At 43.0% G+C, this 27,537-nt stretch overlaps 1 protein-coding gene across 1 annotated transcript in view; it reads left to right on the top strand.

Annotated features, from left to right (window-relative positions):
• Rgs22 (regulator of G protein signaling 22) overlaps positions 1-27,537 on the top strand; it is a 73,659-nt gene that overhangs the window by 30,684 nt on the left and 15,438 nt on the right. The window contains 6 exon segments of the mRNA XM_038343775.1: positions 13,488-13,682; positions 15,895-15,987; positions 18,597-18,766; positions 20,345-20,507; positions 22,752-22,910; positions 25,561-25,629. Of these exon segments, the coding sequence (XP_038199703.1) occupies positions 13,488-13,682; positions 15,895-15,987; positions 18,597-18,766; positions 20,345-20,507; positions 22,752-22,910; positions 25,561-25,629 (849 nt within the window).

Below are 27,537 nucleotides of genomic sequence, written 5' to 3'. Positions count from 1 at the left end.
GATTTGCATTTCTCTAATGACTAAGGATGTTGAGCATTTCCTTAAGTGTCTTTCAGCTACTTTAGATTCCTCTGTTGAGAGTTCTCTGTTTAGGTCTGTACTCCATTTTTTTTATTGAATTATATGTTCTTTTGATGACCAATTTCTTGATTTCTTTGTATATTTTGAAGATCAGACCTTTGTCTGATGTGGGGTTAGTGAAGATATTTTCCCATTCTGTAGGTTGTCGTTTTGTCTTATTGACCGTGTCCTTTGCTTTACAGAAGCTTTTCGGTTTCAAGAGGTCCCATTTATTAATCATTTCTCTCAGTGTCTGTGCTAGCACGCACCATTCTTAGCCTAGCAACTTTTACTCGTATGCCCACAAATACCTACTTTTGCTTAGGCTCTGATCTGAGCATCCCACTCAGATCACCAAGCTGTGGGTGAACAAAACACACCCTGCTGCTAGACCCTAGGCCCCGCCCGCCTTTTCCAGTTTTCGGGGAAGATGTAGAACAGTCAGAGAAAGTACCAGGCTGACCTTTTCCTCTAAAGTTATATTATCCTGTCAACATTTTTCAGTAACATGTGAGCTAACTTTAGTTTTATGCAAACCTTGGGCGTTGTTACCACAGACTCATTTGGAAAAAAAAAAAGGTGACGTAAGAGGGGCCGTGTGCAAGATGAGTCTCCTTTGCCCACCGCCATCCGTTACCATAATTGTTTAACTCCTCTTGGTGTTTACAGGGCTTAGACACTCCAGGGTGGTCCTGACATTTCCATGCACGGGCTCTGAGCTAAGTGCTCCTCTAGGCAGAGGTGTATTTCCAGGTGTGCGAACAGAGCTCTTCGCTGTACACGCCATCGCTATACACGGCAGCATTACCAAGCAGCACTGCTTCAAAGGTGTGTGGACACGGGGAGGGGTGAGGTTGGGTGTGAGCAAGTGTGTGAAGCCATGGCCGCCTTAGAGCTCTATGTAAGTCTCAGGGTCTTGATCGTTAGCTTCTTGAGTGCTGGGCGATTACTCTCAAGCTTTGCTGCACGATTTGTTTCTGTTACAGAGATGGTATCCCGAGTAGCAGCCAGGCTTGATTCCTTGGCACTGTGAATCACCGAGCAGAGTCAGCAGGGTTCTTGTGTTACATTCATTTTTGCTAGTGAAGTGGACTCAGGGTGGACATGGGCAGCGGCCAGCTCTGTCTCACAGAGATCCCTCAGATCCCTCCACCCACCTTCCACAGCCATCCCCATCCTGGCCTTCGGGACACCACGTGCATACTCCAAGTCTGATCCCAAGAGCTGATGGGGACAATGGTGACATCACCTCCACTCTTATTCTTTCAGTCCAGTAATTTTTAAATTTCCCTTTGAAGCATAGACCATGCAAACTAATTCAAAATAACTGAGTGGTTGTCTAGAGACAGAATGGTCTCCCTGGCTGCCTTCGAGCTGACGGTGCCCTTGTGTCTAAGAAAGGACATCCCAGTCAGGAGGAGACTCAGTTAGCAGTGGCATCCCTGAAAGCGTCACAGAAGCAGACCTTGACTGTGTCCCCTACCGACCATCCTGAGATGTCTGCTTCTCTGCCTGACACATTGGCTGGAGGGCACTCAGTGAGTGAGAGTCTGCTCTTCAGCACTAATGTTTGTTCTCCGGGGTGCAGTGTCTGTTGTTGCTTTCCGGGGTGCAGCATCTGTTGTTGCTTTCCGAGATGCAGCGTCTGTTGTTGCTTTATGGGGTGCAGCATCTGTTGTTGCTTTCTGGGGTGCAGTGTCTGTTGTTGCTTTATGGGGTGCAGCATCTGTTGTTGCTTTCTGGGGTGCAGTGTCTGTTGTTGCTTTCCGGGGTGCAGCATCTCTTGTTGCTTTCCGAGATGCAGCGTCTGTTGTTGCTTTATGGGGTGCAGTGTCTGTTGTTGCTTTCCGGGGTGCAGCATCTGTTGTTGCTTTCCGAGATGCAGCGTCTGTTGTTGCTTTCCGGGGTGCAGCATCTGTTGTTGCTTTCTGGGGTGCAGTGTCTGTTGTTGCTTTATGGGGTGCAGCATCTGTTGTTGCTTTCCGAGATGCAGCGTCTGTTGTTGCTTTCTGGGGTGCAGTGTCTGTTGTTGCTCTCCAAGGTGCAGCATCTGTTGTTGCTTTCTGGGGTGCAGTGTCTGTTGTTGCTCTCCAAGGTGCAGCATCTGTTGTTGCTTTCTGGGGTGCAGTGTCTGTTGTTGCTTTCCGGGGTGCAGCATCCGTTGTTGCTTTCTGGGGTGCAGCATCTGTTGTTGCTTTCTGGGGTGCAGTGTCTGTTGTTGCTCTCCAAGGTGCAGCATCTGTTGTTGCTTTCTGGGGTGCAGTGTCTGTTGTTGCTCTCCAAGGTGCAGCATCTGTTGTTGCTTTCTGGGGTGCAGTGTCTGTTGTCAGTGCAGCCCGTTTGACACTTGCCTTTCCCATCATATCTGCTTGCTGATCTGTTTTCCTGTATCAGCCTGTGTGCTTTGCTAGGATGGATGGGCATCCCCATGAGACAAGCTTTTTGTCGGTCTGTTTTTTTTTTTTTTTAAACCAAAAAGTTACTATAATCATGTTCTTATTGAATTACTGCTCATTGATTTTTATATTTATTTTTAGAGGTACATATCTCCCTTAAATACATGTTGCTTTTTAAAAATAAAAAATTGAGATGATAAAACCCTTGGGAAATTCAGATTGCCTTTGGCTGGTAGAAATTTTCTTAGCTATTTGTCATTTTACTCCATAGTGTACTTGATGAATCAGTTTTGCTCAAGATGTCTTAAGCAATGACTGGTCAGATTTACAACTTTCATCCATTTTGTCCCTTGAGTTTATGGTTTGTTTCTGGCTTTCCTAACGTTGTGATTTTTCATTCTGTTCAAACTGGTTCAAGCTAAGCGCCCCTCCAATATCCTACTGGCATTTTCTGAAGTCTTTTTGCTCTGCATCCTCGTTAGGAAGGGCTGAGCTACTGAGTCGAGGCCAGGAATTCTCAGTGTGGCTGTCATCACGCTGTCCCCTCTTGGTGCAGTCCCATCATGTGCTGATCCCAGCAGGAGTTTGCCTCTCAGGCTCAGGATGTTGCAATCCCTAGAACCCCGTCATCGATTGCTAACTGAGCAATGCAGGGTGCTTCACATGCGAGTCCTCTGTGCGAGGCTTCATGTGTAATGTGTCCTCTTGCACGGTTGGTTCCTCAGCAATGCTTTGAGCTCCTAGCAGGATGCGAGAGGCCACTAAAAATCATCCTTTCTTCCTCCTCTGCAGGAAAAAGGTTGGATTGCTTGGATTTTCTTGTTGTTTTCTTTTTCTGCCTCATCTGAATGCAGATCACAAGGTTCTGTGCCCGCTAGAGCTGTGGATGGTTATATGCTGAGTTTTGTGGTTTCTGGAAGCATCCAGCATAGGGCATTCATGTGCCTGTTATAAACACCCTAGGGACTCCCTTTGCCTCTCATTTCAGAGAAGAGTTTCATCCCTGTGTTATGTGTGTTCTCAGAGCTGAGTTATTGAGCCCAGCTGAGACATTCCCGTGTAAGCACAGCAGTGTGGCCTCTTGTCCCCGTTGAGCACACAGCTGCTGTGCTCTGCTGTGCTGGAGATGACCTGTGGGCTCTCTAGGCAAGCCAAGCTCTGAGTTAAGACCCAGGAATAGGAGTTTTATTCCCCTTACGCTTTACTGTTTCCTCTTCAGAGCTGCTCCTCAGACTTCCTCTGGAGGGCAAAGTGACGAGTTCTCCTCACTACATCCTTCCTGACCTCCTGACTTGTTTATCAGACTCCAGCTAAATTTGGCATTTCAAGCCCAGTGTTGCCCTTCTGAGTACTGTTCAAATGTAAGGAGACGAATTTAAAGAAACACTTTCCTCCAAAACTTCGCTTTGCTGAAACCACGAGGGAGTGTATTTTATTCCATACTTTTCAAAACTGGGGGTTCATTGAACAGCGTATAAGGAAAATGTTAGCAATTGGCACGTGCTGGTGGGATATGGGATATTCTAGTGATGTGGCTTTACCTCCAGTGGGCATCAGAACTAGCTGACATCACCTGTCTTGCCCTCCTCCCCCAACTCCATCTTACCCCTTCTAGTGGTCACCGTAGAGAAAGAGAGTCTTTGCCTTTCAGTCAGTGGTGTGATGGTGAAGATTCGGGTTCGGTGTGGAGGGCAGCCCTGGTCTGTAGCACATACTACACGCTGGGTGGAAATGATCTCGGCGCAGGTGGCTTCAAGCTCCTGACATGACAGGGTAGGACACAGAACTGGGCAGAGACGTGCAGCAGCTTACCATTGTGTGGTGTTCCACCAGGTACCTCTGTACAGGCAAATGACATCACGATCTGGAACGGTAGTGAGACAGTGTCATTGGGAAGCATTAAGTGTTCATAATCTTTGATTTTAATATAATTTCTGAAATTAAAAAGTTATGTAGTTTAACTTTTGATAATGATTAAATTTAATAGTTTGCTCACAAAATATTCAACAGTTTTTTATTTAGCTCCCATGAGTAGGATAAGACAGCATACATTCTAATGACGAGGGGGGGGAGAGACAGAGAGAGAGAGAAAAAGAGATGGAGACGGGGTGGGGAGGAGAGGGAGAGGGAGAGGGGAGAGGGAGAGGGAGAGGGAGAGGGAGAGGGAGAGAGAGAGAGAGAGAGAGAGAGAGAGAGAGAGAGAGAGAGAGAGAGAGAGAAAAAAGAAGTACTATTCTGATCCTCTCCGGTTTAAGTTTCACCAACATTAGAACTGGAAGTGTCTACCCTCCACCTTCAGAATTTTTTCCAAGTTTCAGAAACTGCTCATACCCTCCTTGTTTGTACCTCTCAAAGATGGCCTATTACCTTTGCTCCAGACTCTCAAAGATGGCATATTACCTTTGCTCCAGATTTAGCAAGTTCCCCATGGTTTGCTTACCATAAACTTGAAAAGGAGCTGATTAAAAACAAAATCAAAACTTGACAAACAAACCTTGAACGTTCCCGTAGCCTCGAGAGTTCCCTCCTTTTGTCTTTATAGTATGTGAAGGGGTAACATGGGCTTTGTGGGCTGTCTGCCTCTTCCCAGAGGTCTGGCAGATTCGGTTGACACTGGCTGTCATTCTGCCTGGCAAACCCCAGTGGACCTACCTAGCAATGGGAGAAGCAATGGCAGATGACCTTGATTTCTGATATTCCTTCAGGAGGTCTCTTGGAAAACTCCTCGAATAATTTGCAAGATACATTTTAAAAAGCCTTCTACTAGCCTTACTAATATAGTCAAGTAGTGAACCTAAGAAACAAGGGCCTCTCGATGGCAGAACATGCTGAAACGTAAATGGCTTGTCCTAACCTCTGTGCTACTTCCGCTAATTACTTTGAAAATCTGTTGGCTATTACTTCTTAAATCATCACACCATTACGCTGTGTGTTTATGGGTACACTGTGATTTGATGTGTGCATACCTGATGTAGTGAACAAAGCACGCTAATACGTGTGCCCATCATTACACACAGCTATCATGTCTGTCTTGAGACCATCAAAGGAAAAGCTACACAAGTGTCCTCACCATCTGCCAGATGTCCTCTGAGCCTCTAGGCTTGGAGACGTCTTCCAGTTCCAGAGTCTTGGGTTTCTTCCTCTCACTTCCAGTCCCGGCCTGGTGGTGACAGTCAAGCATCATGCAAGGAGCGCAGCCAGGCAGGCTCATTAAGACCCACACACCCCATCATTAACCGAATACATCAAAAGGACGCATGTGAAACCGTTCCATTAACACAGCCAACAGCTGCAGCATAGCAGGGCAAAGCCGCACATGTGGTGCCGTGTTTGGTGGGTTTCTCGACTTTGCCTTTTAAGGCTGCACAGAAATGGTTCTTGTTTTCATTGGAGCCCAGCGTAAGGCTGCAGCTCCTCAGGCGGCCTGAGCTTGTGGTGGGTTCCTTCCCAGGACGGCTCACCTTGGGCACAGTGAGAGCAAACACACAGCACACATGTGCCCAGAGCGAGATTGGAATCTCACTCCATCACTGTGATCAGTTAGCATTTGCTACAAAGAGAAACCCAGCTATCACAGACAACCGCGCAAAGTCTCACAGTTTCTTTGCTTTTTACATTGCTTTTTTTAAAAAATGAAAGAAAAAAGACATATTCAGAAAGTCCAGCACTTTCATTTGTCAGGTGTGCTTGTCCAGGATTGATGGGATAAGAGGAAACCGGCGTGGTAGAGATGAGTCCTCACGTATTACGGTGTATTTAAAAGGAGGGTGGTATCTGCTAAAGGAAGAAGACGCTCACTGTTCCTATTTATTATGATCATGGTGTTGAATATTAAATCCAGGGCCTTACACATGGGAGGCAAATGGTATACCCACAGAACTGAAAATTATCAATTGATGATACTTTAACCTAGCGTACAGAATACCACAGGCTTGGAAAATCTGAAGTTCCCTGGCGAGCGTCATAGCATGTTTGCTCTGTCTCCCAGGTAGTGCCAAGCAGGTGGCGTGCACAGGAGTGCACGGGAGTGCACAGGAGTGCACAGGACATCGTCTCTAATGAAGAGCTGAGGTTTCCCGAGAAAAAATACGAACATTTTTCCATATGAAGCCATAATAAGTAATCGTATAAAAATAACTTAAATGGGTGTAGACTTATTTGTTCAGCAGTCAGGAAGCAGAGCTGGGAATATTATAAACATGAGACCAACCTGGGCTACATAGAGAGACCTTTTCTTATCACCCCCAAAGTAAGTTAAATATTACTGTCATTTATTGCCCATTAAAAATAAAAAATATTTATCAAATCATTGTTTTTCTTTTCCATGCCCTTTTTATTGGCTTTTGTCTTTGTTTCTTTGGGTTCATTTTGCTATCCCCTCTTCCTCCTCCTCTTCCTCCAGCTTCTCCCTTCCCCTCAGCTCTTCTTCCTGTCTCTAAGGTACCCAACCTGTGTCCTTTTCTCTCCCTTGCCCTGTTAGCAGTGCAACAGTCTTATTAAGAGTTTGGTTCAACAAGACAAGAAAATGGACTCCCAGAATTTTCTTTTTTTTTTTTTTTTGAGAGAACAATAATCAATTTTATTTTTTTTTCCTCATGGTTTATTTTTTTTATATTTAAAAATTTCCATCTCCACTCCCAGAATTTTCAAACTGTAAAAGATATTTTCTTCTAAGGGAGAGGCCTTCTGCTCCCTCCGCCCCCATTTGATGCACTTGCCAAGAAAGTGAGTCACAGATGCAGGTGTGGAGAGGTGCAGGCAAGCCGCCCAGCATGCACTTCCTGATTATATAACCTTTGAGGGTCTCCAAGAGAGATGGAGCTAAGAGCTGTGTTGTGCACAGTGCCAGGCAGCCTGATCACAGACAGGCAATGCTTGTGTCCCTCTTGGCCTGGGAAAGCATCATAAGTTAATGTTTAAATTGGAATCATGTCTGCCACAGCTGCGTGTGTGTGAATCTCCGCTTTACGACTGATCAGAGTACCGTGCACAACATGAAGGGAGCATTTTCTCTCCAACAGGAGCTGTGTTGTTAGTTGCTCTGTGGCTGAAAAAGAGCTGGGTGGCCAGAAAGGCAACAAATGACCCGAGATATTGTATATGTCTCCAACTCGTAATTAAATAAGTTATTCAGGAAATACGCGATAGAGTCTTTGTATTTCATCAAAGCGTTAGGTAGCAGTAACTTAAAGTTATTTCAACTTTACAAAAATTATAAAGGTGCTTAACTTTTTTTATTATGTAAGTTGTTTTATCTTTTTTATATATATGAGCATCCTATAATTGTTATAGGTCATGAAGTTGTTCCTTGATTATTAGAAAGCCACTTTGAGATTTTAATTTTTTTAAAGATTCATTTTCTTTGATTGTTTATGAATGTCTGTCTGCCTGCATGTGCACTGCCTGCACTCCTGGTCTTCTCGGAGGTCAGAAGAGGGTGTTGGATCTCCTGAGACTACAATTAAGGATGTTTGGGAGCTGCCATGTGGGTGCTGGGGACTGAACTCGGCTCCTCTGAAGAGCAGCAAGTAGTTTTAACTATTAGCTGGCTCTCCGGCCTGATATTCAGATTTTGATGCTGGAAGTCGGTTGAATATACTGTAAATTTACTTTGTTTCCTGAAGATGTGAAACATTGGCCCTGGACATAACATGGCCATTGTTATCTTGCCTAGTAGTAGCTATGACTACCAGCTTGATCAGGCCTGTTACTACATCCCTGTGGAAGGAGGAGAGATGAAGGAGGGTCATTAGACTCTAACCTGAACTTCTTGTGACCCTCCCAGCAGTAGGCGATTTTCCCCTAGCTACATGAGGTATTAGGAATGTGAGGTATACTGTGTTATATATGGGAGGTGGAAAATTAACTTACGGAAGGCTCTACATATGCAGATTTTGGGAGGCTGAAGCTACCTGTGTTGGTAGGGGACTTTTCAGGGACATGTGGTCAATCACACACTTGTGCGTAATCCCTCATCTATTCTCCTATAAGTAGCTGAGTAACAGTAGCGCGTAAGCTGGACCTGGGAGCAATTGCCCATCTTCTGCCTGTCTTTGGCACTCTTATCTAGAGTGAGTATGTATTTCTTTACGTCTCCCCAGGAAAAATTTTAAGAACTGACAACTGAATTCTGTCTTCCTGTCTTTACTCCCTGGCTACCTTTGCCCCCCACCCCTTTAGAGAGGTGAGGAGGCAGGGGGACACCTCCACAGAATGTGCTGTTGTTGACTTGGGAATGGATGCCAGCAGGTGGGTGGCCTCTTAAGCCCCTGCACTACCGCTTCAACACCCTCTAGTTCTTTGATTTTACTATATATATAATCAAGGAGATGGAGTAAATCTTGTTACTTCTGAGGATTCTGCTGGTCATCACAGGAACTGATACGTGAATAAGGGGAAATTTCTTAGGTGATGATGAACAGTGTTCTGAAGTCTGCGTTAGAAAGCAAAAACAAAGGAGAGGGAGGGAAAATAAGCACCACACTTAGGGGTGATCATCTGGCAGAAGCGCTGGCCTTTGACAGTCTTTCCATCTTCCAACGTCTTTCTTAATCTCTTTCTTCCATGTCTTACAGTTTTAATTATAGACGTCTTTAATATCTTTGCTTAACGATTATTAAAAGGTAATTTTAGGCTATTTTGAAAAAGATTGTTTTCCTGATATCTCTCTTGGTGTGCTTGTCATCGCCATACGGGAAGGCTATTAGCTTTTGTGTGTTAATTTTGTGTTCTGACACTTTGCTGAAAATGTAAGTTCTGAGAGGTTTTTTTTGCTGAAATCTTAAGGCTCTCTTAGGTATAGAATCATGCCATCTGTGAAACAGAGACTCTTAATGTTTTTTTTCCCCTTTTCTTCTGGACCCTTAGCATGGTGTGTGGTGAGTTTTTCCAGAAGCTTTTTTCTGCATCTATCAGCATAAACTGTAATCAGAGCTTTCTCTGGCCCGCCCCGTCCCACAGCCATTTCTAAATAATCACTCAGAGGCTTAATATTAATTACAGAATGTTTGACCTATAGTTCAGGCTTATTATCAACTAGCTCTTATGTTTAATTGACCCATTATTATTAATCTGTGTATTGCCACGTGGCCATGGCTTTTACCAGTCTGTTGGCATCTTGCTTCTTGAGTGGCCGGCTCATGTCTCTCCCCTCACTCTGCCCTTCTCCTCTATCTCCATTTGACTTTCCCACCTATTTATATTCAGCCTGGCTATAGGCCAATTCAGCTTTTATTATCAACCAACGAGAACAACACATATTTACAGTGAACAGAAGGGTTATTCCACAACAATACGCATGTGGTTTCTGCCTTTGAAACCATTCATGTCCTTTATAGCATTTGCTGATTTATATAACATTAAACCAACCCTGCATCTCTAGAATAAAGCCAACTTGATTATGATGAATGATACTTTGAGATATTCTTGAATTTGTATAGCGAGTATTTTGTTGAGGATTTTTGTATCTGTAATTGGTCTATAATTTTCTTTATCTTTGTCTGGTTTTGTAGAAGGAGTTTGGCAATGTCTCTTTATTTTATGGAGCAGTTTGGAAAGCATTGGTGCTCATGAAATTCTGGTAGAATTTACTAGTGGATCCATATATGCACTGACTTTTTCAGCTGGGAAACTTTTAAATTCAATTTCACTGCATATTATACTTGTGCTTAAACTGTTTGTCTCATCCTGGTTTGATTTTTATGGGTCATGTGTGTCTAGAAATTTATCCATTCTTAAATTTTTTTCAACTTAGTGAAATATATATTTTTAGGTAAGAGCTAATGATCTTCTGAATTTCATTGGCATCTATTTTAATGGCTCTCTTTTTATCTCTAAATTTATTAATTTGGATCTTCTCTCTTTTGGCTAGTTTGCTTAAAGGTTTGCCTTTTAAGTCCAGAAGAAGGTGTCAAATCCCCTGGTGTTGGAATTACAGACAGTTGTGAGCTGCCCAGTGTGGGTGCTGGGAACTGAACTCGGGTCTTCTAGAAGAGCAGAAAGCACTCTCATGGACTGAGGTGTCTCTCTAGTCCTGCACTCTAATTTTGTGGGCACCTGGAGCTATAGCTGTCCCTCTTAGGATGGCTCTCACTCTATCTCCTGGGTTTTCATATGTTGTGTTTTCATGTGTATTTGATCCTATGAATGTTTGTATTTCTTCTCGATTTCCTCAGCTTGTTCAATAGTGTGCTCTTTAGTCCCTGTGAGTTTGCATGTGTCCCAGGGTCTCTCTTGCCTTTGGTTTGTACTTTGATTCTATTGGAATCAGGTAGAATACAAGGAATACTTTAATTTTTCTGAATTTGTTAAGATTTTCTTTGAATCCTAATAGATGAGATATGTTAGAAAAAGTTCCATGGGCTTCTGAGAAAAATGTGTATTCTGTAGTGTTTGCATAGAATAGAATTTTAAAGTTGTCTGTTAAGTCCCTGTGATCTGTGATATCATCTCACTGAACTATTTCTCTGTCTGTTTTTTGATGGGATGCCTGATCAGTTACTGAGAGTGGAGGTGATGTCACCCAGTGCTTTTGTGCTTGGGTCAATCCGTGAGTTTACATCTGGTAGTATTTTATGAAACTGACTGCATCCGTGTTGTGGGCGTGTGTTAGAATGATAATGTCCTCTTGATCGACTTCTCTTAATCATGAGTAGTATCTTTTATCCTTCCTCACCTGCTTTGAATGTGTTGCCGGATGTTTAGAACAGTGGAGCCAGCTTATTTCTTGGGTCTGTTTGCTTGGAAACCCTTTTGCATCTATTTATTCTGAGGTGGTGTTTATCTTTTGTGATGAGGTGCTTTTCTTGGAGGCAACATATAGAAGGCTCCCAATTGTTGACCTAATCTCCTAGTGCCATTTGACTGAGTAATTGAGACCATTAGTATTCATTCAAATGTTTATCTTTGCACATATTTATAATCGTTTTTAGTTCTGTCTGGTATGTCATCTAACTCTGCCTCACTAGATGCCACTACTGTAGGGATAATAATTTTGGGAGGGAATTAATTATATTGACTTGGTTTTTCATGTTTCTGATGTCCCTGTGTTGGGATTTACACATCGGGTATAATTTGGTTGCTTGCTTTATGTTTTATCAGCTGTATTTTTCTAGTTGGAGTGTTTACAGTGTTCACAGGAGACTTGGTTGTGATGGTGTGTCCTTGAGAAAATAATTGCTTAGTTGAGGAGCTCGGGGTGTCGGGCATAAGCTTTATATCATTCCCTGTGTAGGATAACTGGGAGCACAGCTATGCAAGTTTGTACTAGACAGCCAGCAAGAGTGGCTCTCTGACTTCACAACTGCTGCAGGATAAACAGGAGAATATGGAGTGTGCATGGATTCTAGGTATTAAAATGAGGGCGGAAGGAAAACAAGGTGGCCAACTGTGAGGACCAAAGATTGACTTCGGAAAAGAATTGAGTCAGGCAGAGTCGGTGGGAGGAAGAAGCTGGGACACTCAGGGCCACAGATTGAGAGATCGTTAAATCTCTGGCAGGTTACAATTAGATACAAGGAGGAGGAGGTAAGGATGGAAGAAGGAAGAAAAGACCTCCAAATAAGAGCCGGGTCTATGAGGTGCTTGAGGAGTCAAGTCTACCTGACAGTCAACAGGGTGAGAACACAAGCAACCGTCCTCACACCTAACTGAGCAACAGGCAAACAAAAGCAGAAGCGCCAGGAGAGATCCTTGCGGGAGTGGAAAGTAAACAATAGAAAATAAGGAACAGGGGACTGGAGAGATAGCTCAGAGGTTAAGAGCACTGACTGCTCTTCCAGAGGTCCTGAGTTCAATTCCCAGCAACCCACATGGTGGCTCACAACCATCTGTAATGAGATCTGGCGCCCTCTTCTGGCCTGCAGGCATACATGGAGGCTGAACACTGTGTACATAATAAATAAATCTTTTTAAAAAAAAGAAAATAAGGAACAAAAATGCCTCCAGAGTTAGCTACTTTGCTGAGCTGGAATTTCTCTGTTTCCTCTGGATCCCTGGGTTCCTAGTGCTGTGATGAGGGGGAGGGGAGAGAAGAAGGAGCCATTGGTCTCTGCAGCGCCCTTCCCCCCCCCCCCCCGCAGCCCCCCCCCCCCCCCCCCCCCCCCCGTGATCCTGGGGCTTTGCACATGAAAGAGTGAGATGGTGCTTCCTTTCCTGGTGGTTTACCTTAGATCCTGCACTTCTGGTTCTGGAGGTCTGGGTTATGTGAGGGGCAGCACTTCCTGAGCCTTAAAACATTTTTAATATGTGTACACACACACACACACACACACACACACACACACAAACAATATCTACTATTCAGGGATAGTGATACCACAGTGTTACTAAATTGTTCCTCAGGTCTAAACAGCTATTATTGAGCAATAAGACAAATAGAACGTGGGGGGCGTGGCATTTGTGGGAGGCTGTGGGAAGTTCTGTGTGTATCCTCCCAGTTACTCCTATCACCTTCCTCCATCCACCCCATAGTTTTAGACACCAGATGGAGATATTTTATGTCCAAAGGAGGGGGGCAATTGGCCAGTCTTAGAACTACAGACTGGGTAATTTGTTTGATATTTATATTAGAAGACTACCAATAGCCAGAGTTTTAGCCATATACGATCTTGGCTTTTATTTCTTATGTTTTTGTTTGTTTGTTTGAGACAGTGTCATAGCCCACTTCAGCCTCGACTGCACTGTAAAGTGGAAGTGACCTTGAGCTGACCTTTCTGCCTCTGTTCCTGAGTGCTGGGCTGCAAGCTGTAGTGCAGAAGGCTGTGTCCGAGCAGTGTAGAACTGAGGTGCAGATGCAGGTCAGCGGTAGAGCCCTTGCCTAGCACGCAGGATTCCTTCTGTCATGCGCACAAGGAAACCGTTATCTGATGGAAATGTCTAGCTGATAATTTGCAGTAAAAAAACAGAAAGGAGAGCATCCTTTCCGACAAATCTAGTCTGTGTCGAGTTCAGTTCTGTCATCTTTGCCAACGAATTTGCTAACTCTCGTGGCTTCTCACAATGCCCCCTCTGTCCCACCCTCTCCTCCCTTAGTATCTTTTTGCCACTTACATTGCTCCGTCAGCCACTCTCGACATTGGGCTGCAGCAGGAAGAGAAGAAAGACATTTACATGAGAATCCAGCCGCCGTTTGAGGACCTCTTTGACACAGCGGAGGAGTACATCCTCCTCATCCTTCTGGAGCCCTGGACACAGATGGTGATGTCAGACCAAGTGGCTTACAGAAAGGTACCATGGCCTGGCCAATAGTGCTTGCAGAAAAGGCTCAAGCATGGCCTCAGGGGGCACAGCCTCAGGGGGACCACAGCCCCAGGTAGCACAGCCTCAGGTGGGCACACTCCCAGGTGGCACGGCCCCAGGGGGCACATCCCCAGGTGGCACGGCCCCAGGGGGCACACCCCCAGGTGGCACGGCCCCAGGGGGCACACCCCCAGGTGGCATGGCCTCAGGGAACACATCACCAGGTGGCATGGCCTCAGGGGGCACAGCCTCAGGTGGGCACATCCCCAGGTGGCACAGCCCCAGGTGGTACATCCCTAGGTGGCAGGGCCTCAGGGGGCACGGCCCCAGAAGGTACATCCCTAGGTGGCACGGCCTCAGGGGGCACGGCCTCAGGTGGCACAGCCTCAGGGGGACCACAGCCCCAGGTAGCACAGCCTCAGGTGGGCCAGGGCTCTGTAGTCACGACTGGGGAGGACCCAAGGCACAGGCAGGGAAAATGCTTATTCACTCTGTTTATTTTTTATCTTTATGATTTGTTTTTTATTGCCATTTCCCTGTTGTCTCCTAGCAGAAGACTTGATCTCTGCCAGCCCTAGCTCTCTGTACAAATACGTCAGAAGAGAAATGTGAGCTTTCCGTTAGTGCAAAGTAGCCAGATTGGTGGTGTCCTTCACTGCTGTTTTCTGCAGTGATTGCACAATGAATGGAAATACACATTTTATTTTCTGCTGGATGGTTACAGTAAATATCACACCCGTAGAAAATCTAAATGCTTCCCGAAAATCTAAATGCTTCCCGTGTATCATGAAAAGCAGACCTCTGACTTCAGGGCTTGTATTTAAAGTACCGGGTGTTCATCAAATCAAACACTTGACTGAATAAGTTTGTACATAGCTTTTTACTTTGCAAAAGATGTCAGCACTGGAATATTTTCATTATTATTATCGATAGATATAGGAAATTTCTTTAGAATCACAAATTATGACTGTCTTTGGGTATTTTTTCCACTAGGTAAATGCATGTACCCGGTACGTGAGGCCATTGTTGCAGGGGTTGAATTCTTTACTAATATCCACCCAAGGACTTGAATTGTCTACCAAGAAAGATAAATTAAGCAATTATGATAAAAAATTAATACAGAAACACTTTGCATAGGCTGATCTCATTGGATTGTGACTTAAGTAATTCTAAAACCTTAATAAATCCAATGACCAAAATAATTAGATTTCATTCCTTAATTCTTCAGTTCTAAAACATTAACCTAATATCCTTTTTACTAGAGAAAAGTACAGATTACACTAGAAAAGTTAGACTATTGCATGATATTTTAAAAGCCTCTCTTAACTCATATTTGTAATATATACTGCAGTTCATAGAAGTGTGAAGTCTGTAAGTGATCCTATAATTGTAAAAGAAGTATGGAAGTATAGTTGCCCTGAACCAAAACATTTTGGCATTAGAAAATGAATCTTATGAAAATGTGTAAGATGGATTATATACTGCTAGTTCTTAGGAAAAAGGAAAACACTGATCTTAGTTCTGGAACCTTCTTCGACTTTAGTCCAGAGGACTGGCTGACTATGTAATGTAATCTCATAATCTCGTTCCCCAGAAGGACTTCCAAGCAGATCCCCACAGCTAGCTGTGACGTACAGGACGTTCTCAGGCTGCTAGCCAACCAAACTTGACTGGTTTCCCCCTGCAGTAGAGATTCGGAGAGTGGCCTTATTCTCCTGCCTATAGAAAATGATGCTTTATAAAACATTAGGAAGACAGACCTGCTATAAGCAGTAATTTGTTCAACTGTTTCCTCTTTTGCTATAGCAATAAAACCTGTAGGAATATCAGTAAACAGCCCCATCTTTTCTTGTTCTCCTGTGAAGTATTTGGTTCCTACAGCCAGCAGCCTTTGTCTTCTCCGTGATTCATTCTGTGACGTTGATTAGAAACCTTCAATGTGACTGACATATTTACCTTGTCTGTGTGTGCCCCAGGGAGGAGGGGTTCATTGACAGCAACTGTGTAATTAAATAGAAACTGTTCATCCTTCGTTGTGTATATTTGACGTATCACTTCATTGTAGCTAGTATTTTAATGGCATAGGGTTTTCTGCTCCTGCCTCAAAGGCAGTCCGCCTTCTCGGAAGCCCACTGTTTTTGGTAAGCTGTGCTCTGTCCCCCGTCTTTTATAATGTGCATTCAGCTCTGCTGATTTTTAGGTGACGCTACAAGAAGAGACTCGGCAGCTAGATTCCACCTACTTCAGGAAGCTGCAGGCTCTGCATAAGGAGACAGTTTCCAAGGAGGCTGAGGTAAGATACTCTGGACTTAGAATCCAGAGACAGTACCGGCTTGCACACCGCTGGCGAGCCATCTTACATTGAGATGTAGGCTGGTTAAGGACTTAGACTGGATACCAGCCTGCTGCCCCATGGCCACACTCACTGCGTTTGACAGGCCATGGTGTTAAAGTGGCACGTTCAACACAGCTGGAAAAACCAGGCTGGCAAAGTGACAGGGGGGCTTCCCTAAGACCAGAAACTTCACGATAATCCCTTAAACGGTGCCCACTATTCTCTGCATGTCAGTAACAGTATTCGTTGTCAAATTACAGGAGTCCATTTGCATTTTCTCAACAAAAAGAAACTCTCAGATTTTTTTTTTAAAAAAAAATGGGGAAAATAGTTGGAAAAGTCAGTAAAAAAGATCATAGGATTGGATAGGATATTAACTCTTATCTTTATTTACAAAACGGTGACGTTTGTTTTGAGACAGTCCCATGTAAACCGCGTGGCCTTTCCCTAGTATGTAGCTGAGGAGACCTGTGCTCCCCCTTCTCCTGACACTGCCTCTCAAGTACTGGGAAAGATTACATGTATGTGCTATCATGACCAGCTCAAATTTTCAGGTTTTATATTGATTATTGATTAGATAAATCTTGATATGCCCATAAAACCATAAAATTAATGAACACATCTACTTAAAATTTGCAGTTAATTGACTGTTCAGGACATACAGTTATATAAATAGATGGCATAAGAACACTAATGTCAAGCTGGGTGTGGTGGCTCACACTCCACCCTTTAATCCCAGCACTCGGGAGGCAGAGGCAGGCGGAGCTCTGTGAGTTCGCCAGCCTGGTCTACACAGAGTTTTCTAGGACAACCAGGACTGCACAGACAGCGCCTATGTCAACAAAATGAACAAAAACCAACCCTCCACTCATACCATGTAACCCTGCTCATGTAACATTACATATATTTACACACGTGTACATATATGCAAAGAGAGAGACCTGGGAAGAAGGTCACCAAAATGGGAGAGATAGTTCTGAGTGCTGGGTTTGGGTGGCTTTTAGTTTCTTTTTTGTGTTGGTTTTTATATAAATAAGGTTTTTTCAAAAACAATAGTTTTTAAAATAAAACTTAGTAGTTGCTTTGTTGGTGCCAAAGTTCTCTATTTGATGTAGCATTCATTCAAACCTGGGAAGAACACAGGCATTCGGAAAGGTCCCATAGAACAATGATGTGCTTTAAGTTCCAGGGGCAAAATTTATAATGCTATACATAATTCCTCCATATAAGGAGCATTGCTTTGTGAAATATTCATAGCTTACCTCACAGCTGCACATTTTAAAAAACCAATAGAGAGGTGAGTTATCCATACTAAAAATCATATGTAGTTTGTGCTGGAGAGATGACTCAGTGGTTAAGAGCCACTGGGCTCAATTCCCACCATCACATATGGTGGCCCACATGGGTCTGTAACTCCAGTTCTAGGGGATCTGATGTTGTTTTCTGACCTCTGCACACATGGTGCACATGCATACGTGTAGGCAAAATACTCATCTAATAAAATAAAAACTTTTAAATGATTATGGGAGAATATCTAATATCATAATTATGAAAATAAAAATATAGTTACAAAACCATAGGTACATGATCATATTCCTTATTTTAAATAAACTATATATGCACATATATATAATATAAAATGCTACATTCATGTATATTATATATGTTATATTATTGTGTATTATATAGTATGTAATATATTCTTATATTACATTATATTTTATGTATAACTATAGCACATATGAATATGCTGTATATAATATATGATTTTAATATTATATATACTATATTTATATATAAATATGCTGCTTATATATTATATAAAATGTGCTATATTTATATGTGTACTATTTTTATATATTTTTAAAATTACATTTATTTATTTAGTGTGTTTCTGTGGATTTTAGAAGACAACTTTTTTGGGCTTTGGTATGTTTTTTTCGTGACATTGTTTCTAAGTAAGCCTGTTTGTCCTGGAACTCGCTCTGTAGACCAGGCTAGGTTCAAACTCAGAGATCTGTCTGCCTAGGCCTTCCAAGTGCTGGGATTAAAGGTGTGCACCATGCGTATGTAGTTTATTTATATGTGTATCTACATAAATTTACATATAATTCATATGTATGTACATTTAGAGAGAGACTAGGAGGCTGTATAGTGATGTAGTTATCTCTGGGTATTTATTTTATAGTATTAGTTTATGGTTTTGTTTTTTTTATTACAAAAGGCATTTCCCCTTTACTAAGAAATAAAAGTAATATTTTGAAGACAAATATTTTGTACTGTACACTGAGCACCCTTATGAACTTGTGCTCACACACACGTGCACACAGAGTACTTTGTTTGTATCGTCCACACAATGTTTACTAAAGATGCGCTAAAAAGGAGAGGAATGCAAAGGAGCAGCGAAGACCCTGGGAGTCAGATGTGAACATCTAGTTTGTCTGTCTAGCTCTACCGTTGTAAACTGGCCTCGGCCCAGCAGTTAACTTTAATTTCAGGTTTCCTGTTTAAAACTGCAAATAATTTGTTGCATTTAAGAGATTTTTGTGACAGCATTTTGTCCCCAGGACGCTGCTGGACCTGCTGCTGGCAAGCTGTCGTTGTCCGATGTCTCCAAACAGACAGAGTACTGGAGCAACGTCCCTGAGGAATACCGGCATTTCACCTTCAGTGATCTGCTTAGCAACAAACTGGAATTCGAACATTTCCGCCAGTTTCTAGAATCTCATTCTTCAAGGTGAGGAAATACCTAATTTTAAATATATTTCTCAGTAAAATAAATCCTTTTTTGATACTAATTTTTATTTATGCTTGGTAGCAAAATTTTTTAAAGATGGGAGATAAGCTTGTAATTACATTTATGCACAGAAAACTTACAAGTGTATATTTAACCCAGTTTAGTGGCTAGCTCTTTGACCTCTGCCTTTTCCAACTTGGCAATTCAAGCCACAGATCTCACCATATTTGTCGTTGTAATTGGTCCTATAGCTTCCAGCAGCGTAGCCACCCTTGTCCTCTGGGTTAACCTGTGATAGCCAATAGCGATGCATGCCTACCTGGGGACCAGCCGCCCCAGCCTGGCCTTCCCCTTGATGGTGCGGTAGGGGACCCCCATCTTTCAACACAGGAAGACCACCAGCTCAACGGGGTCTACGTCATGGGCAATCACCACCAGCTGAGTCTTCTTGTTCTCCACCAAGGTGGTGACTGTATTGACCCCTGCTTGAAGGACAAGTGGTCTCTTAGTTGGGATGACCCCTTTGCCAGCAACCTTGCCTTCTTCTGCTCTGTGTCTGGCCTGTACTTGTGCATAAACAAATGTAAGCAGCTGGGTAGCTGTTTTCTGGTCTAGGGTCTGCAGGAACTGGTTAAGGGCAGGAGATATTTTAGCCATTTATGAAGGATGGTCCTTTGCCACTGTAGTCTAGTGTAGCGGGGCCGTATGACAAAGCTTTTGGGCTGGATGTCCTGCCCAATGGTGATATTCTCAGGCCTTTTCTCAAAGAATTTACCACCATTTTGGCCTTCTGTTTCTTCACGACAGCAAGGGGCAAGGGCTGCCTTCTTTCCCTGGGGCGTCTTGTTGGCCAGAGGCGGTAGATCTTTACCTAGGTCAGTGAAAACTGACAAACAAAAGCCGAGGGGCTTAAATGACCTTGATGAGCGTGCAGCTGCGTTAGCCTCGCGTGTTGTTCTCGGCAGTCATGCAGTGCTTGGGGTGTTTTTAGTACCAGCTGGCTTGAAGCAACTTTTAAGCTTTCTTTTCCACTGCTCCCTTTAGTATTTCTGGGAACTGTCTCTTATCCCTAATTACTGAAAAAGGTCACAATTCTATTAACTAACATATAAATCAAACATTGCAGTTTTAGAAATTTTTGTACTATGAACTGAAACTTTGATCATATTTTTCTCTCACATTAACAGAAACTGGTTTGAACTTAGGGCCAAACTTCTCCTCATCCTGATGAGGATTATTCTAAATTTGTCCTGTTGTCGAATATGTTGCCACATATATGTTTGTGACATTTCCCTGTATTTGACGTTGAAGATGCCAGTCCAATCCTCAGATGCAACTCTGAGACACCACCAGTAAACGAGAGATCTGCTGCATACCCCATACCTTCTCCAGAAGCCGTTTATTTAGCGAGAGTTAAGGCTGTAGGAACAGCGGAGCCATCTGCTGGGCTTGGATGAGGCCATGCTGTAGACACTCATCCTTGATCTAACCAGACAGCCACCTCCCGCCTGTCAGCAGCTTGGCCAGTGTCTAATTGACTCTAGAGGCTAACTAAGAAAGAATGTATTCTCTTTCCAGCATCGACCTTGCGTGTTGGACAGACATCGAACAGTTCCGAAGAATGCTTTTTAAGGACCAGAAGCAAAGGGAGGCAAAGTCTATAGACATTAAAAACAAATATCTTAATAAAAAGTATTTCTTCGGCCCCAGCAGCCCGGCTTCTTTGCATCAGCAGGACCAGGTAAGAGCATGTTTGGAGGGTACAGGCGATCCTTTCTTTCGCCAACAGCGCGAAGGTCTCTTTTTGCTGTGTTACCCTTTTGGAGAGACACTTTGGTTTAGGTGTCTGGTGGTCATCTATAGATACCTAAAGTTCACTCAAGTATTACATGTCCTAAAACATACCATTTTAAAAGTTACTTTATTGGATAAAATGTCATTCATCTAGGTTGGTTTTAAGGACAGTGTTCATAAGTTTGGGGGTACAAAGACAGCTTCACACTGATTTGATCTTGTCATCCATTCACTGAGCGACCGTGTGTGTCACTAATGTGTCTCACACTGTGTAGGTGCTCAGGACCAGGTGCGGAAACCACAGGGACAGGGGCCTTGGGTCTTCAACAGGAGAAAAGGGCTACCTCCACCCCTGAGCCTAGCTGCTACCTCTGGTTTCTTCTTAAGCTGCTGTTGCTCAAAAGGCTTTTGATCTTCGAAAACACTGTTTATGATCCTGTCACCCTAGAATGGATGTTTTTCTTTGTTTTTGTTTCTTCAGACAGTGTCTCTTTACATAGCCCTGGCTGTCCTAGAACTCTCCATAGAGTGTAGCCCAGGCTGACCTCAAACTCACAGAGATTCACCTGCCTCTGTCTCCCAAGTGCTGGGATTTTGGGCGTGCATCTCCATGCCCAGTCTAGAAGCTTCTCACAGACTGTGAATGTAGGTTTAGCCACTTTGTTGTGGCGTGGCAGTGGCCTGAATTACAGATTCTACTGACAATGAAGCCATCAGTTACAGGAAACAATCTGATTGTGCTTTTGAAATTTAGAGTTAAAAGTGATTTATTTAGTGTGAGGTGGTTTTTTTTTTTAACCATCTAAAGAGCAAATGTATTGTGTAAATCTTTTTTTAATTTTTGGAGCTTACAAAGATAAATATTCTTTAATGGTTTATACTTAGAAAATGGAAATTTCAGATTAATGTTAGATTCAGGAAAGAAAAAACTCTGAGCTATTCGAGAATCCAGACACCAACCCCTCAAGCTGACTCTGGAGCTTGGAGGGAAAGAAGGGTGGCACGTTAAAGGCGTGGCTAGGCCACGTGGGGGCCCGAACACATGGGAAGCATTTGTCTCCTGTTTGGCTTGAGGCTTTGTGGCGTCTGGCGCAGCTGTGTGAACGTGCCGCCCTACACGCCGCCGCTTGCTGAGCGTTTAGAAGGCGGTGGGGCGGTCACCGCTGCCGTCAAGCCAATGCTCTCGCTTGCAGCAGACTTTCTTCCCGGCCAGTCTTTGCCGTTCTGCTCATCCCATCTCTACCTATTTTGTACCTGGGAGTTTTGCCTCACATTTTATACAGCTCACCCCGTCCCCGACTGAATTTAAAACCACTTTGCTCAGGAAAATGCCATCCTGTTTTTTACTCTTATTTAATATTGTTCGGGACAATTAAAAAGATGATTTCTGCTTTGTTTTTATATAAAATATTAGTAGTATTTTCTTAATTGTACTTATCAAAGGTGAACTAAATAAAGGGCTTATCCCAGTGAGCAGACTATTGGCAGTACGCAGAGGAAGGTGGAAACCGCAAGGACTTGCTGCCAGGAACAGCCCTGAGGGGAGCCCTAGGCTACCGCAGGAAGATTCAGTCGTACACCAGGATGTTCTGTCAGTGCTGCTGGCTGTACAAATCAGAGAGGCACGACTTTCCTCTCCCTGCTGCCTCCCTCTGGGTTCTTCCCGAGTGCCATCAGAGAAGCACCCCACCACCTCTGCCCAACAACTCAGCCACCAAGGTTGTCACTGCTGTGTGCATCTCCAGGACCTGGGTCAGGAGCCCTCTTATCTAATCGGATGCCTCGTTTCCCTCACCTACGAAGAGAAAGATGCTCCCTGCAATGACTCAGTTAGACTAGAATCGCGTATTTATAAGAACTCAGAAAAGCAGTAGTCACTACCTTGTGTCATGGTTACCAAGACCATGGAGGGAAAAAGTGTTGGTGCCTGGGAGCCTGGGTGGATCTCAGTGGCAGAAAGTAGGCCCTGACACAGAAAACAAACACAAAACAAAAAACCACCTCATTGCTGTGCTTTTTCCAATATTCCACGGGAGGCAAAACCATACATTAAGAAGACGTTTTATGGAAAATGGAAATCGTGGCACCTATCCAATATGATGCAAAAGGCTCAACATGAGCAAGTGAATTAAATGACTTTTATTGGTTTAAGAAAATGCGTGTGGTTTCTGTGCTGTTTTTACTCTCCTAGATAATGCTTATGAGTGGCGGCTGGGGGAGAATCCTTCACGAGCAGCTCGACCCATCTGTGCTGGTGGAAATCCAGAAACACGTCTTGAATAGGCTGGAAAATGTGTGGCTGCCGTTGTTCCTCTCAAGCGAACAGTTTGCGTCCCGTCAGAAGATAAAGGTACATGACCGGCGTAATCTTGGATAGCCATTGGCAGGACTAGCCAGCCCTTCAGTATGAATGCCTGCAGTGGGTAACTACGACAAGCAAGAAATCAGGCTTCTCAATTCCCAACCTCAGCATTGCCGCACATTCGTGGCTCCTCTCTCGAGTTTCGTTTGTTTGGTATTTCCATTTGAGAAGCAAGACTGTCAGCTACAACTGTACTAGGCCGTGGTAGCACATGCCTGTAATCCCAGGACTCTGGGGGTAGAGGCAGCAGTATCGTTGCGTTACAGACCCAGATACAGCTACAAAATCAAGCATACAGGCCCAGATACAGCTACAAAATCAAGCTACAAAATCAACAATGTGTGCTTGGTTTCTTAGCACGGTACTCAGCAAGAAGAGACTTAAATATCATCTAGTAATGCAATTGGGTTTTGTTTTGGGTTTAGGTTTTGTTGCTGTTTGGTTTGGTTTTTTTTGTTTTGTTTTATTATTATTATTATTTTTAGAAGCAGGGTCTCTTTACATAGTACTGACTGACCTGGAACTTACTATGGAGACCAGGCTGGCCTGGCCGGCAATTGATATTTTTAATATCATTAAGTTTTCACACAGATGAGCAAGAATAGACAAAAGCATTCATTGCAATATCACATGGGAGAATATTTAAACAAGTTAACAGTAACTCCAGTCTATGTAAAACACTTCAGATTTTCATGTAAAATAAGATTATAAATGAGATTTTAATATAAAAATGAGTTGTCCGTATGTATTGACATGTCCACATGTACTGACATGTCCACATGTACCGCAGATGTCCACATGTACTGACATGTTCACATGTATGGCAGATGCTATTTTCCGAGAAACTAAGAAGTATATAGGAGATATATAGTATATAGGAGATGATTCTGTTACGTCTCCTTCTGCTTCTCTGTCTTCATACACATCTCTACGCGCAACCATCTGCCACATTTATGGATGTTTGTGCTCATGGAAAAGGTACTAGAAAGATCTGTCTCCTGAAGAATACGTTTGGAAAGTGAGGGCTTTTACTTTTTATTTTCTTTTTTCTTTACTTTGATTTTATGTATAGGAAGCAAATATTACTTTGATCATTTATAACATCAGCAGTGTGCCTAAAAAGAGGTTGGCCTGCCATGTATAATTTTGATTTTTGAACTCATGTATCATTAATGTTAATCAGAAAAGACATGGGAAGTATTCCCCGATGTTATTTCATTTTGTCAAGCTCTTTAGGGCCTACTTATCTGGAAGTAGCCTTGGTCTTCGTAGCTGAGCACATTAGGAAAAAACCAGCAGAGTTAGAACACAGTTTATAGCATAGGGGTGAGCTAACTCGCTTAGGGAGATGTTCCCAAGCTTTGAGGAAGCTCAAATCTCCTTTGATATGAGGGAGACTCCAGTTCTCTCTCCGTAACCAGGTGAGGTGACATCTGACTTACTGATATCATCACCAGATTTTCTCTTTACCACAGTCGAGTTATTGTAGCTTCTAGTCATTTCCTTTGCGTTCTGTGGGTGCGCAGCAAAACAAACTGATTGTAGCTGCCTTCAGCCGAAGATGCGAAGCCAGTGAGAATTTTGAGTGAACGAAGCTGGGGCATCTCCCATGCTTAGGGGAGGAATTGACACCCAAGCTTTAGAAAGATGTAGTCAGGGGTAGCTCTGGGAATCTAGCAAGAAAGAGCAGCTCTCCTTCCCTGATCTGTGCCTGTCACAAAGGCGCAAGGCATGAGCTTGATTCTGAACCTGCCTAGCATGCAGGGCCCAGGCTTCAGCGGCAGCATCACTTTGTCTTAGGGGCCTGGCCTTTTTAAGTGAGCTGCTAGGAATAAAAGACACACGGCATAGATGTGGCAGGAGTAGCTCCCCAGAAAAGGGAGATAGTATATACAACCAGAAACCCCCCCAAATGCTGCTGCTCCCTGGTATCCAGAGAGGACCCCTGGGACACTAAAAACCTGAAGATGATGAAGCCCCTTCTATAAAATGAGGCTGTATATGCATATAATTACATATAATTTCTCCATATACTTTATTTCATCATTAGATTACTTAAAAATCATAATACAATAAAAATGTTAAATAAATCTGGAAAAATAAATATAAGGGAAAGATGCCTGACATGCTCAGTCCAGATACAGTTTTCTTATTTGGATATTTTGCATCAGAGGTTAATTGAATCCATAGATGAAGAACCAGCGGGTATAGAAGGCAGCGGTACCTTCTGTATTCCTGTGAATTATGTATGGGTGGCTCCTAAAAATCACTTATGGAAAATGTAAAATGGCTAGAAGATGGCACACCTGTGAGGCCATCACTAACTCTCCAGCTTCAGTTCTTACACAAGCCGAAGTGACACTGTCACCTGTGTTTGGAGTGGTGCCATTAGGTGACAGTGCAGCTGGAGAACCCACCCAGGAGAACCCGCCCATAACACAGAGTGCAGGGTTTCACTCCAGTAGAACCCACCCATAACGCGGAGTGCAGGGTTTTACTTCATGGTCTGAGTGTCATCTTCCTGAGTGACACTCTCCTACCTAACCTGACCTTTGCCTCATTCCTTGAGCTGTTAAAATAATAATTCAAACTTTAGCTATTCTGAATATGTTGCTAAAATAATTGATTATGCTTTTAGATACGGATGAAAGACATAGCGGATGAGCTTTTACTGCAGAGGCATGCCAGGAAAATTGGAGTTTGGAAGGCGAGTAATTATATTCTTTCTCTTATAAATACTACTCTGTTAAAGTAGCACACACACTCATACTCACCCACACTCTCATGAACACGTACATACTCACACACACGCACTCTCATACACTTACATACTAACATTTTCATACAGTTACACACACTCATGCTCTCATATATACCCTCTCACACACACATACACACATCCATGCCGTCATATAGTCACACACATATCCTCTCTCTCCATCACACACACACACACACACACACACTCCTTGCTCCTGACCCTCATTGTCTAAACCTCCAACTGATGCCTGGTTGTGTCCGTGCTGGCAAATGAAACTTGGGGAAAAGCGTGACTCTGCAGAGCTCCTGACCTTTCGACTGTAGAGCACATGAATGACCTTAAATGTGCACTATTCATTTGAAGCCCTAGGTTTGGTTCCCAACACTGGAATGGATGGAAATAGATATATATATATGTATATATATATACACATGTGTATATATATGTGTATATATGTGTATATATATATATATATGTATATGTATATATATATTTAATTGTGTGTGTCCTGGGCATGTTGAGCAAGCTGTTCTTGCAGTATGTGGTAGTTTAATACCAGGAGAGTGGATCACACAGAATGAACCGGTCACGTGAAGCACAACCAGCAGCTTAAATCATCCTTTATTACTCCTGTACTAGAAATCTCAGCTTAGCTAGAAAGCAACTGTGGCAACTGTAATTTTGAAGATTATTAAGATCTCTGTAATGTGAAGCTTTAGAAGATGGCTTATTTTGCTTCTTAACAAGTATGATGAGCACAGTCCTGTTGGTGAGTTTTAAGCTCCTGAGGATTTGTCCTCTGAGGTCATGAAAAGTGAGACCCAGGTGACCCCTCCAAATTAGCGAGCGAAGATAAAGGGTTAGCCTCGCATTGGAAGAATGCACGTCTCCATCAGGAAGCCATCTTCTGAGGCTTCCTCTTGAAAGTAGGTACTCTTTTGAAAGGCTTGGTTTTTTTTGTTACATCTTTATTGAAATACTAAGTATAGTGAGCTTATAGTTTATATTATTGTGAATTATATTTTGCATTATTTTCTATTTATTTAAATTACAGGTTTTCTTTAAATGGCTAAGTTTTAGTATCTTAAGAAGCAGGTCTTAAAACAGTCTTTGTTGAGTGGGTTTTAAATAAACATCCCACTTTAATCCATAGTTGCTCCTATTTATAGGGCTGTAATCTTAATATGGACCAGATGTTGAGAGTCTTGAGTTTTTGTCCAGAGAACATGGCATGTGCCTCACTAAATGGTGATAGGCATCTATGTCCCATGTCTGGGTTAATGGCCACTCACCCAGACTGCCTGGGGTTGCTGCCACCTCTCTGTTCCAGTTCAAGGCCCTACTCCATCCAGGCTGCCCCTCTCCAGGCGGAATTCATTACTCTTTCCTTGGTGTTCCCAGGTCATTTCTTGCTACACTCTCTCAAACATTTTTATGGATGGTCACATGTGATTTGTTTCAAGGAACTTGTTTAGTCCTTGTCAGCAGGGGCATTTAGTCATCGGTTCGATTTGTGCGTCCATCTACAGCACTGCTGTAGAGGGATGCCTCCCTGTATGGCTGTCTACTACCATCAACTCTGGCGAATTCCAGCAGGATTGAAATCTATTTTCAATATATAAATTTTATAAATTTAATAAATCTTATTTTTTGAATCTGAGAGAGTAAAATAGGTTGAGTATGTGACTTTAAATGAGCAAAATATTTTTAAAAGTTTATTTTAAAATTGTTACAATATAAAATGGATGTAGATGAAATACCTTTAAGCCTTATTAAAGCATCACGAGTACTTCTAGATTTTTGTATGATGTAAAGTAAGTCTTCAGTCAGAAGAATTCAATTATTTAAAAAAAA

Source organism: Arvicola amphibius, chromosome 9 (assembly GCF_903992535.2).
Source record: "Arvicola amphibius chromosome 9, mArvAmp1.2, whole genome shotgun sequence".
Classification (NCBI taxonomy): domain Eukaryota; kingdom Metazoa; phylum Chordata; class Mammalia; order Rodentia; family Cricetidae; genus Arvicola; species Arvicola amphibius.
This window is presented reverse-complemented; position numbering and strand designations above follow the sequence as displayed.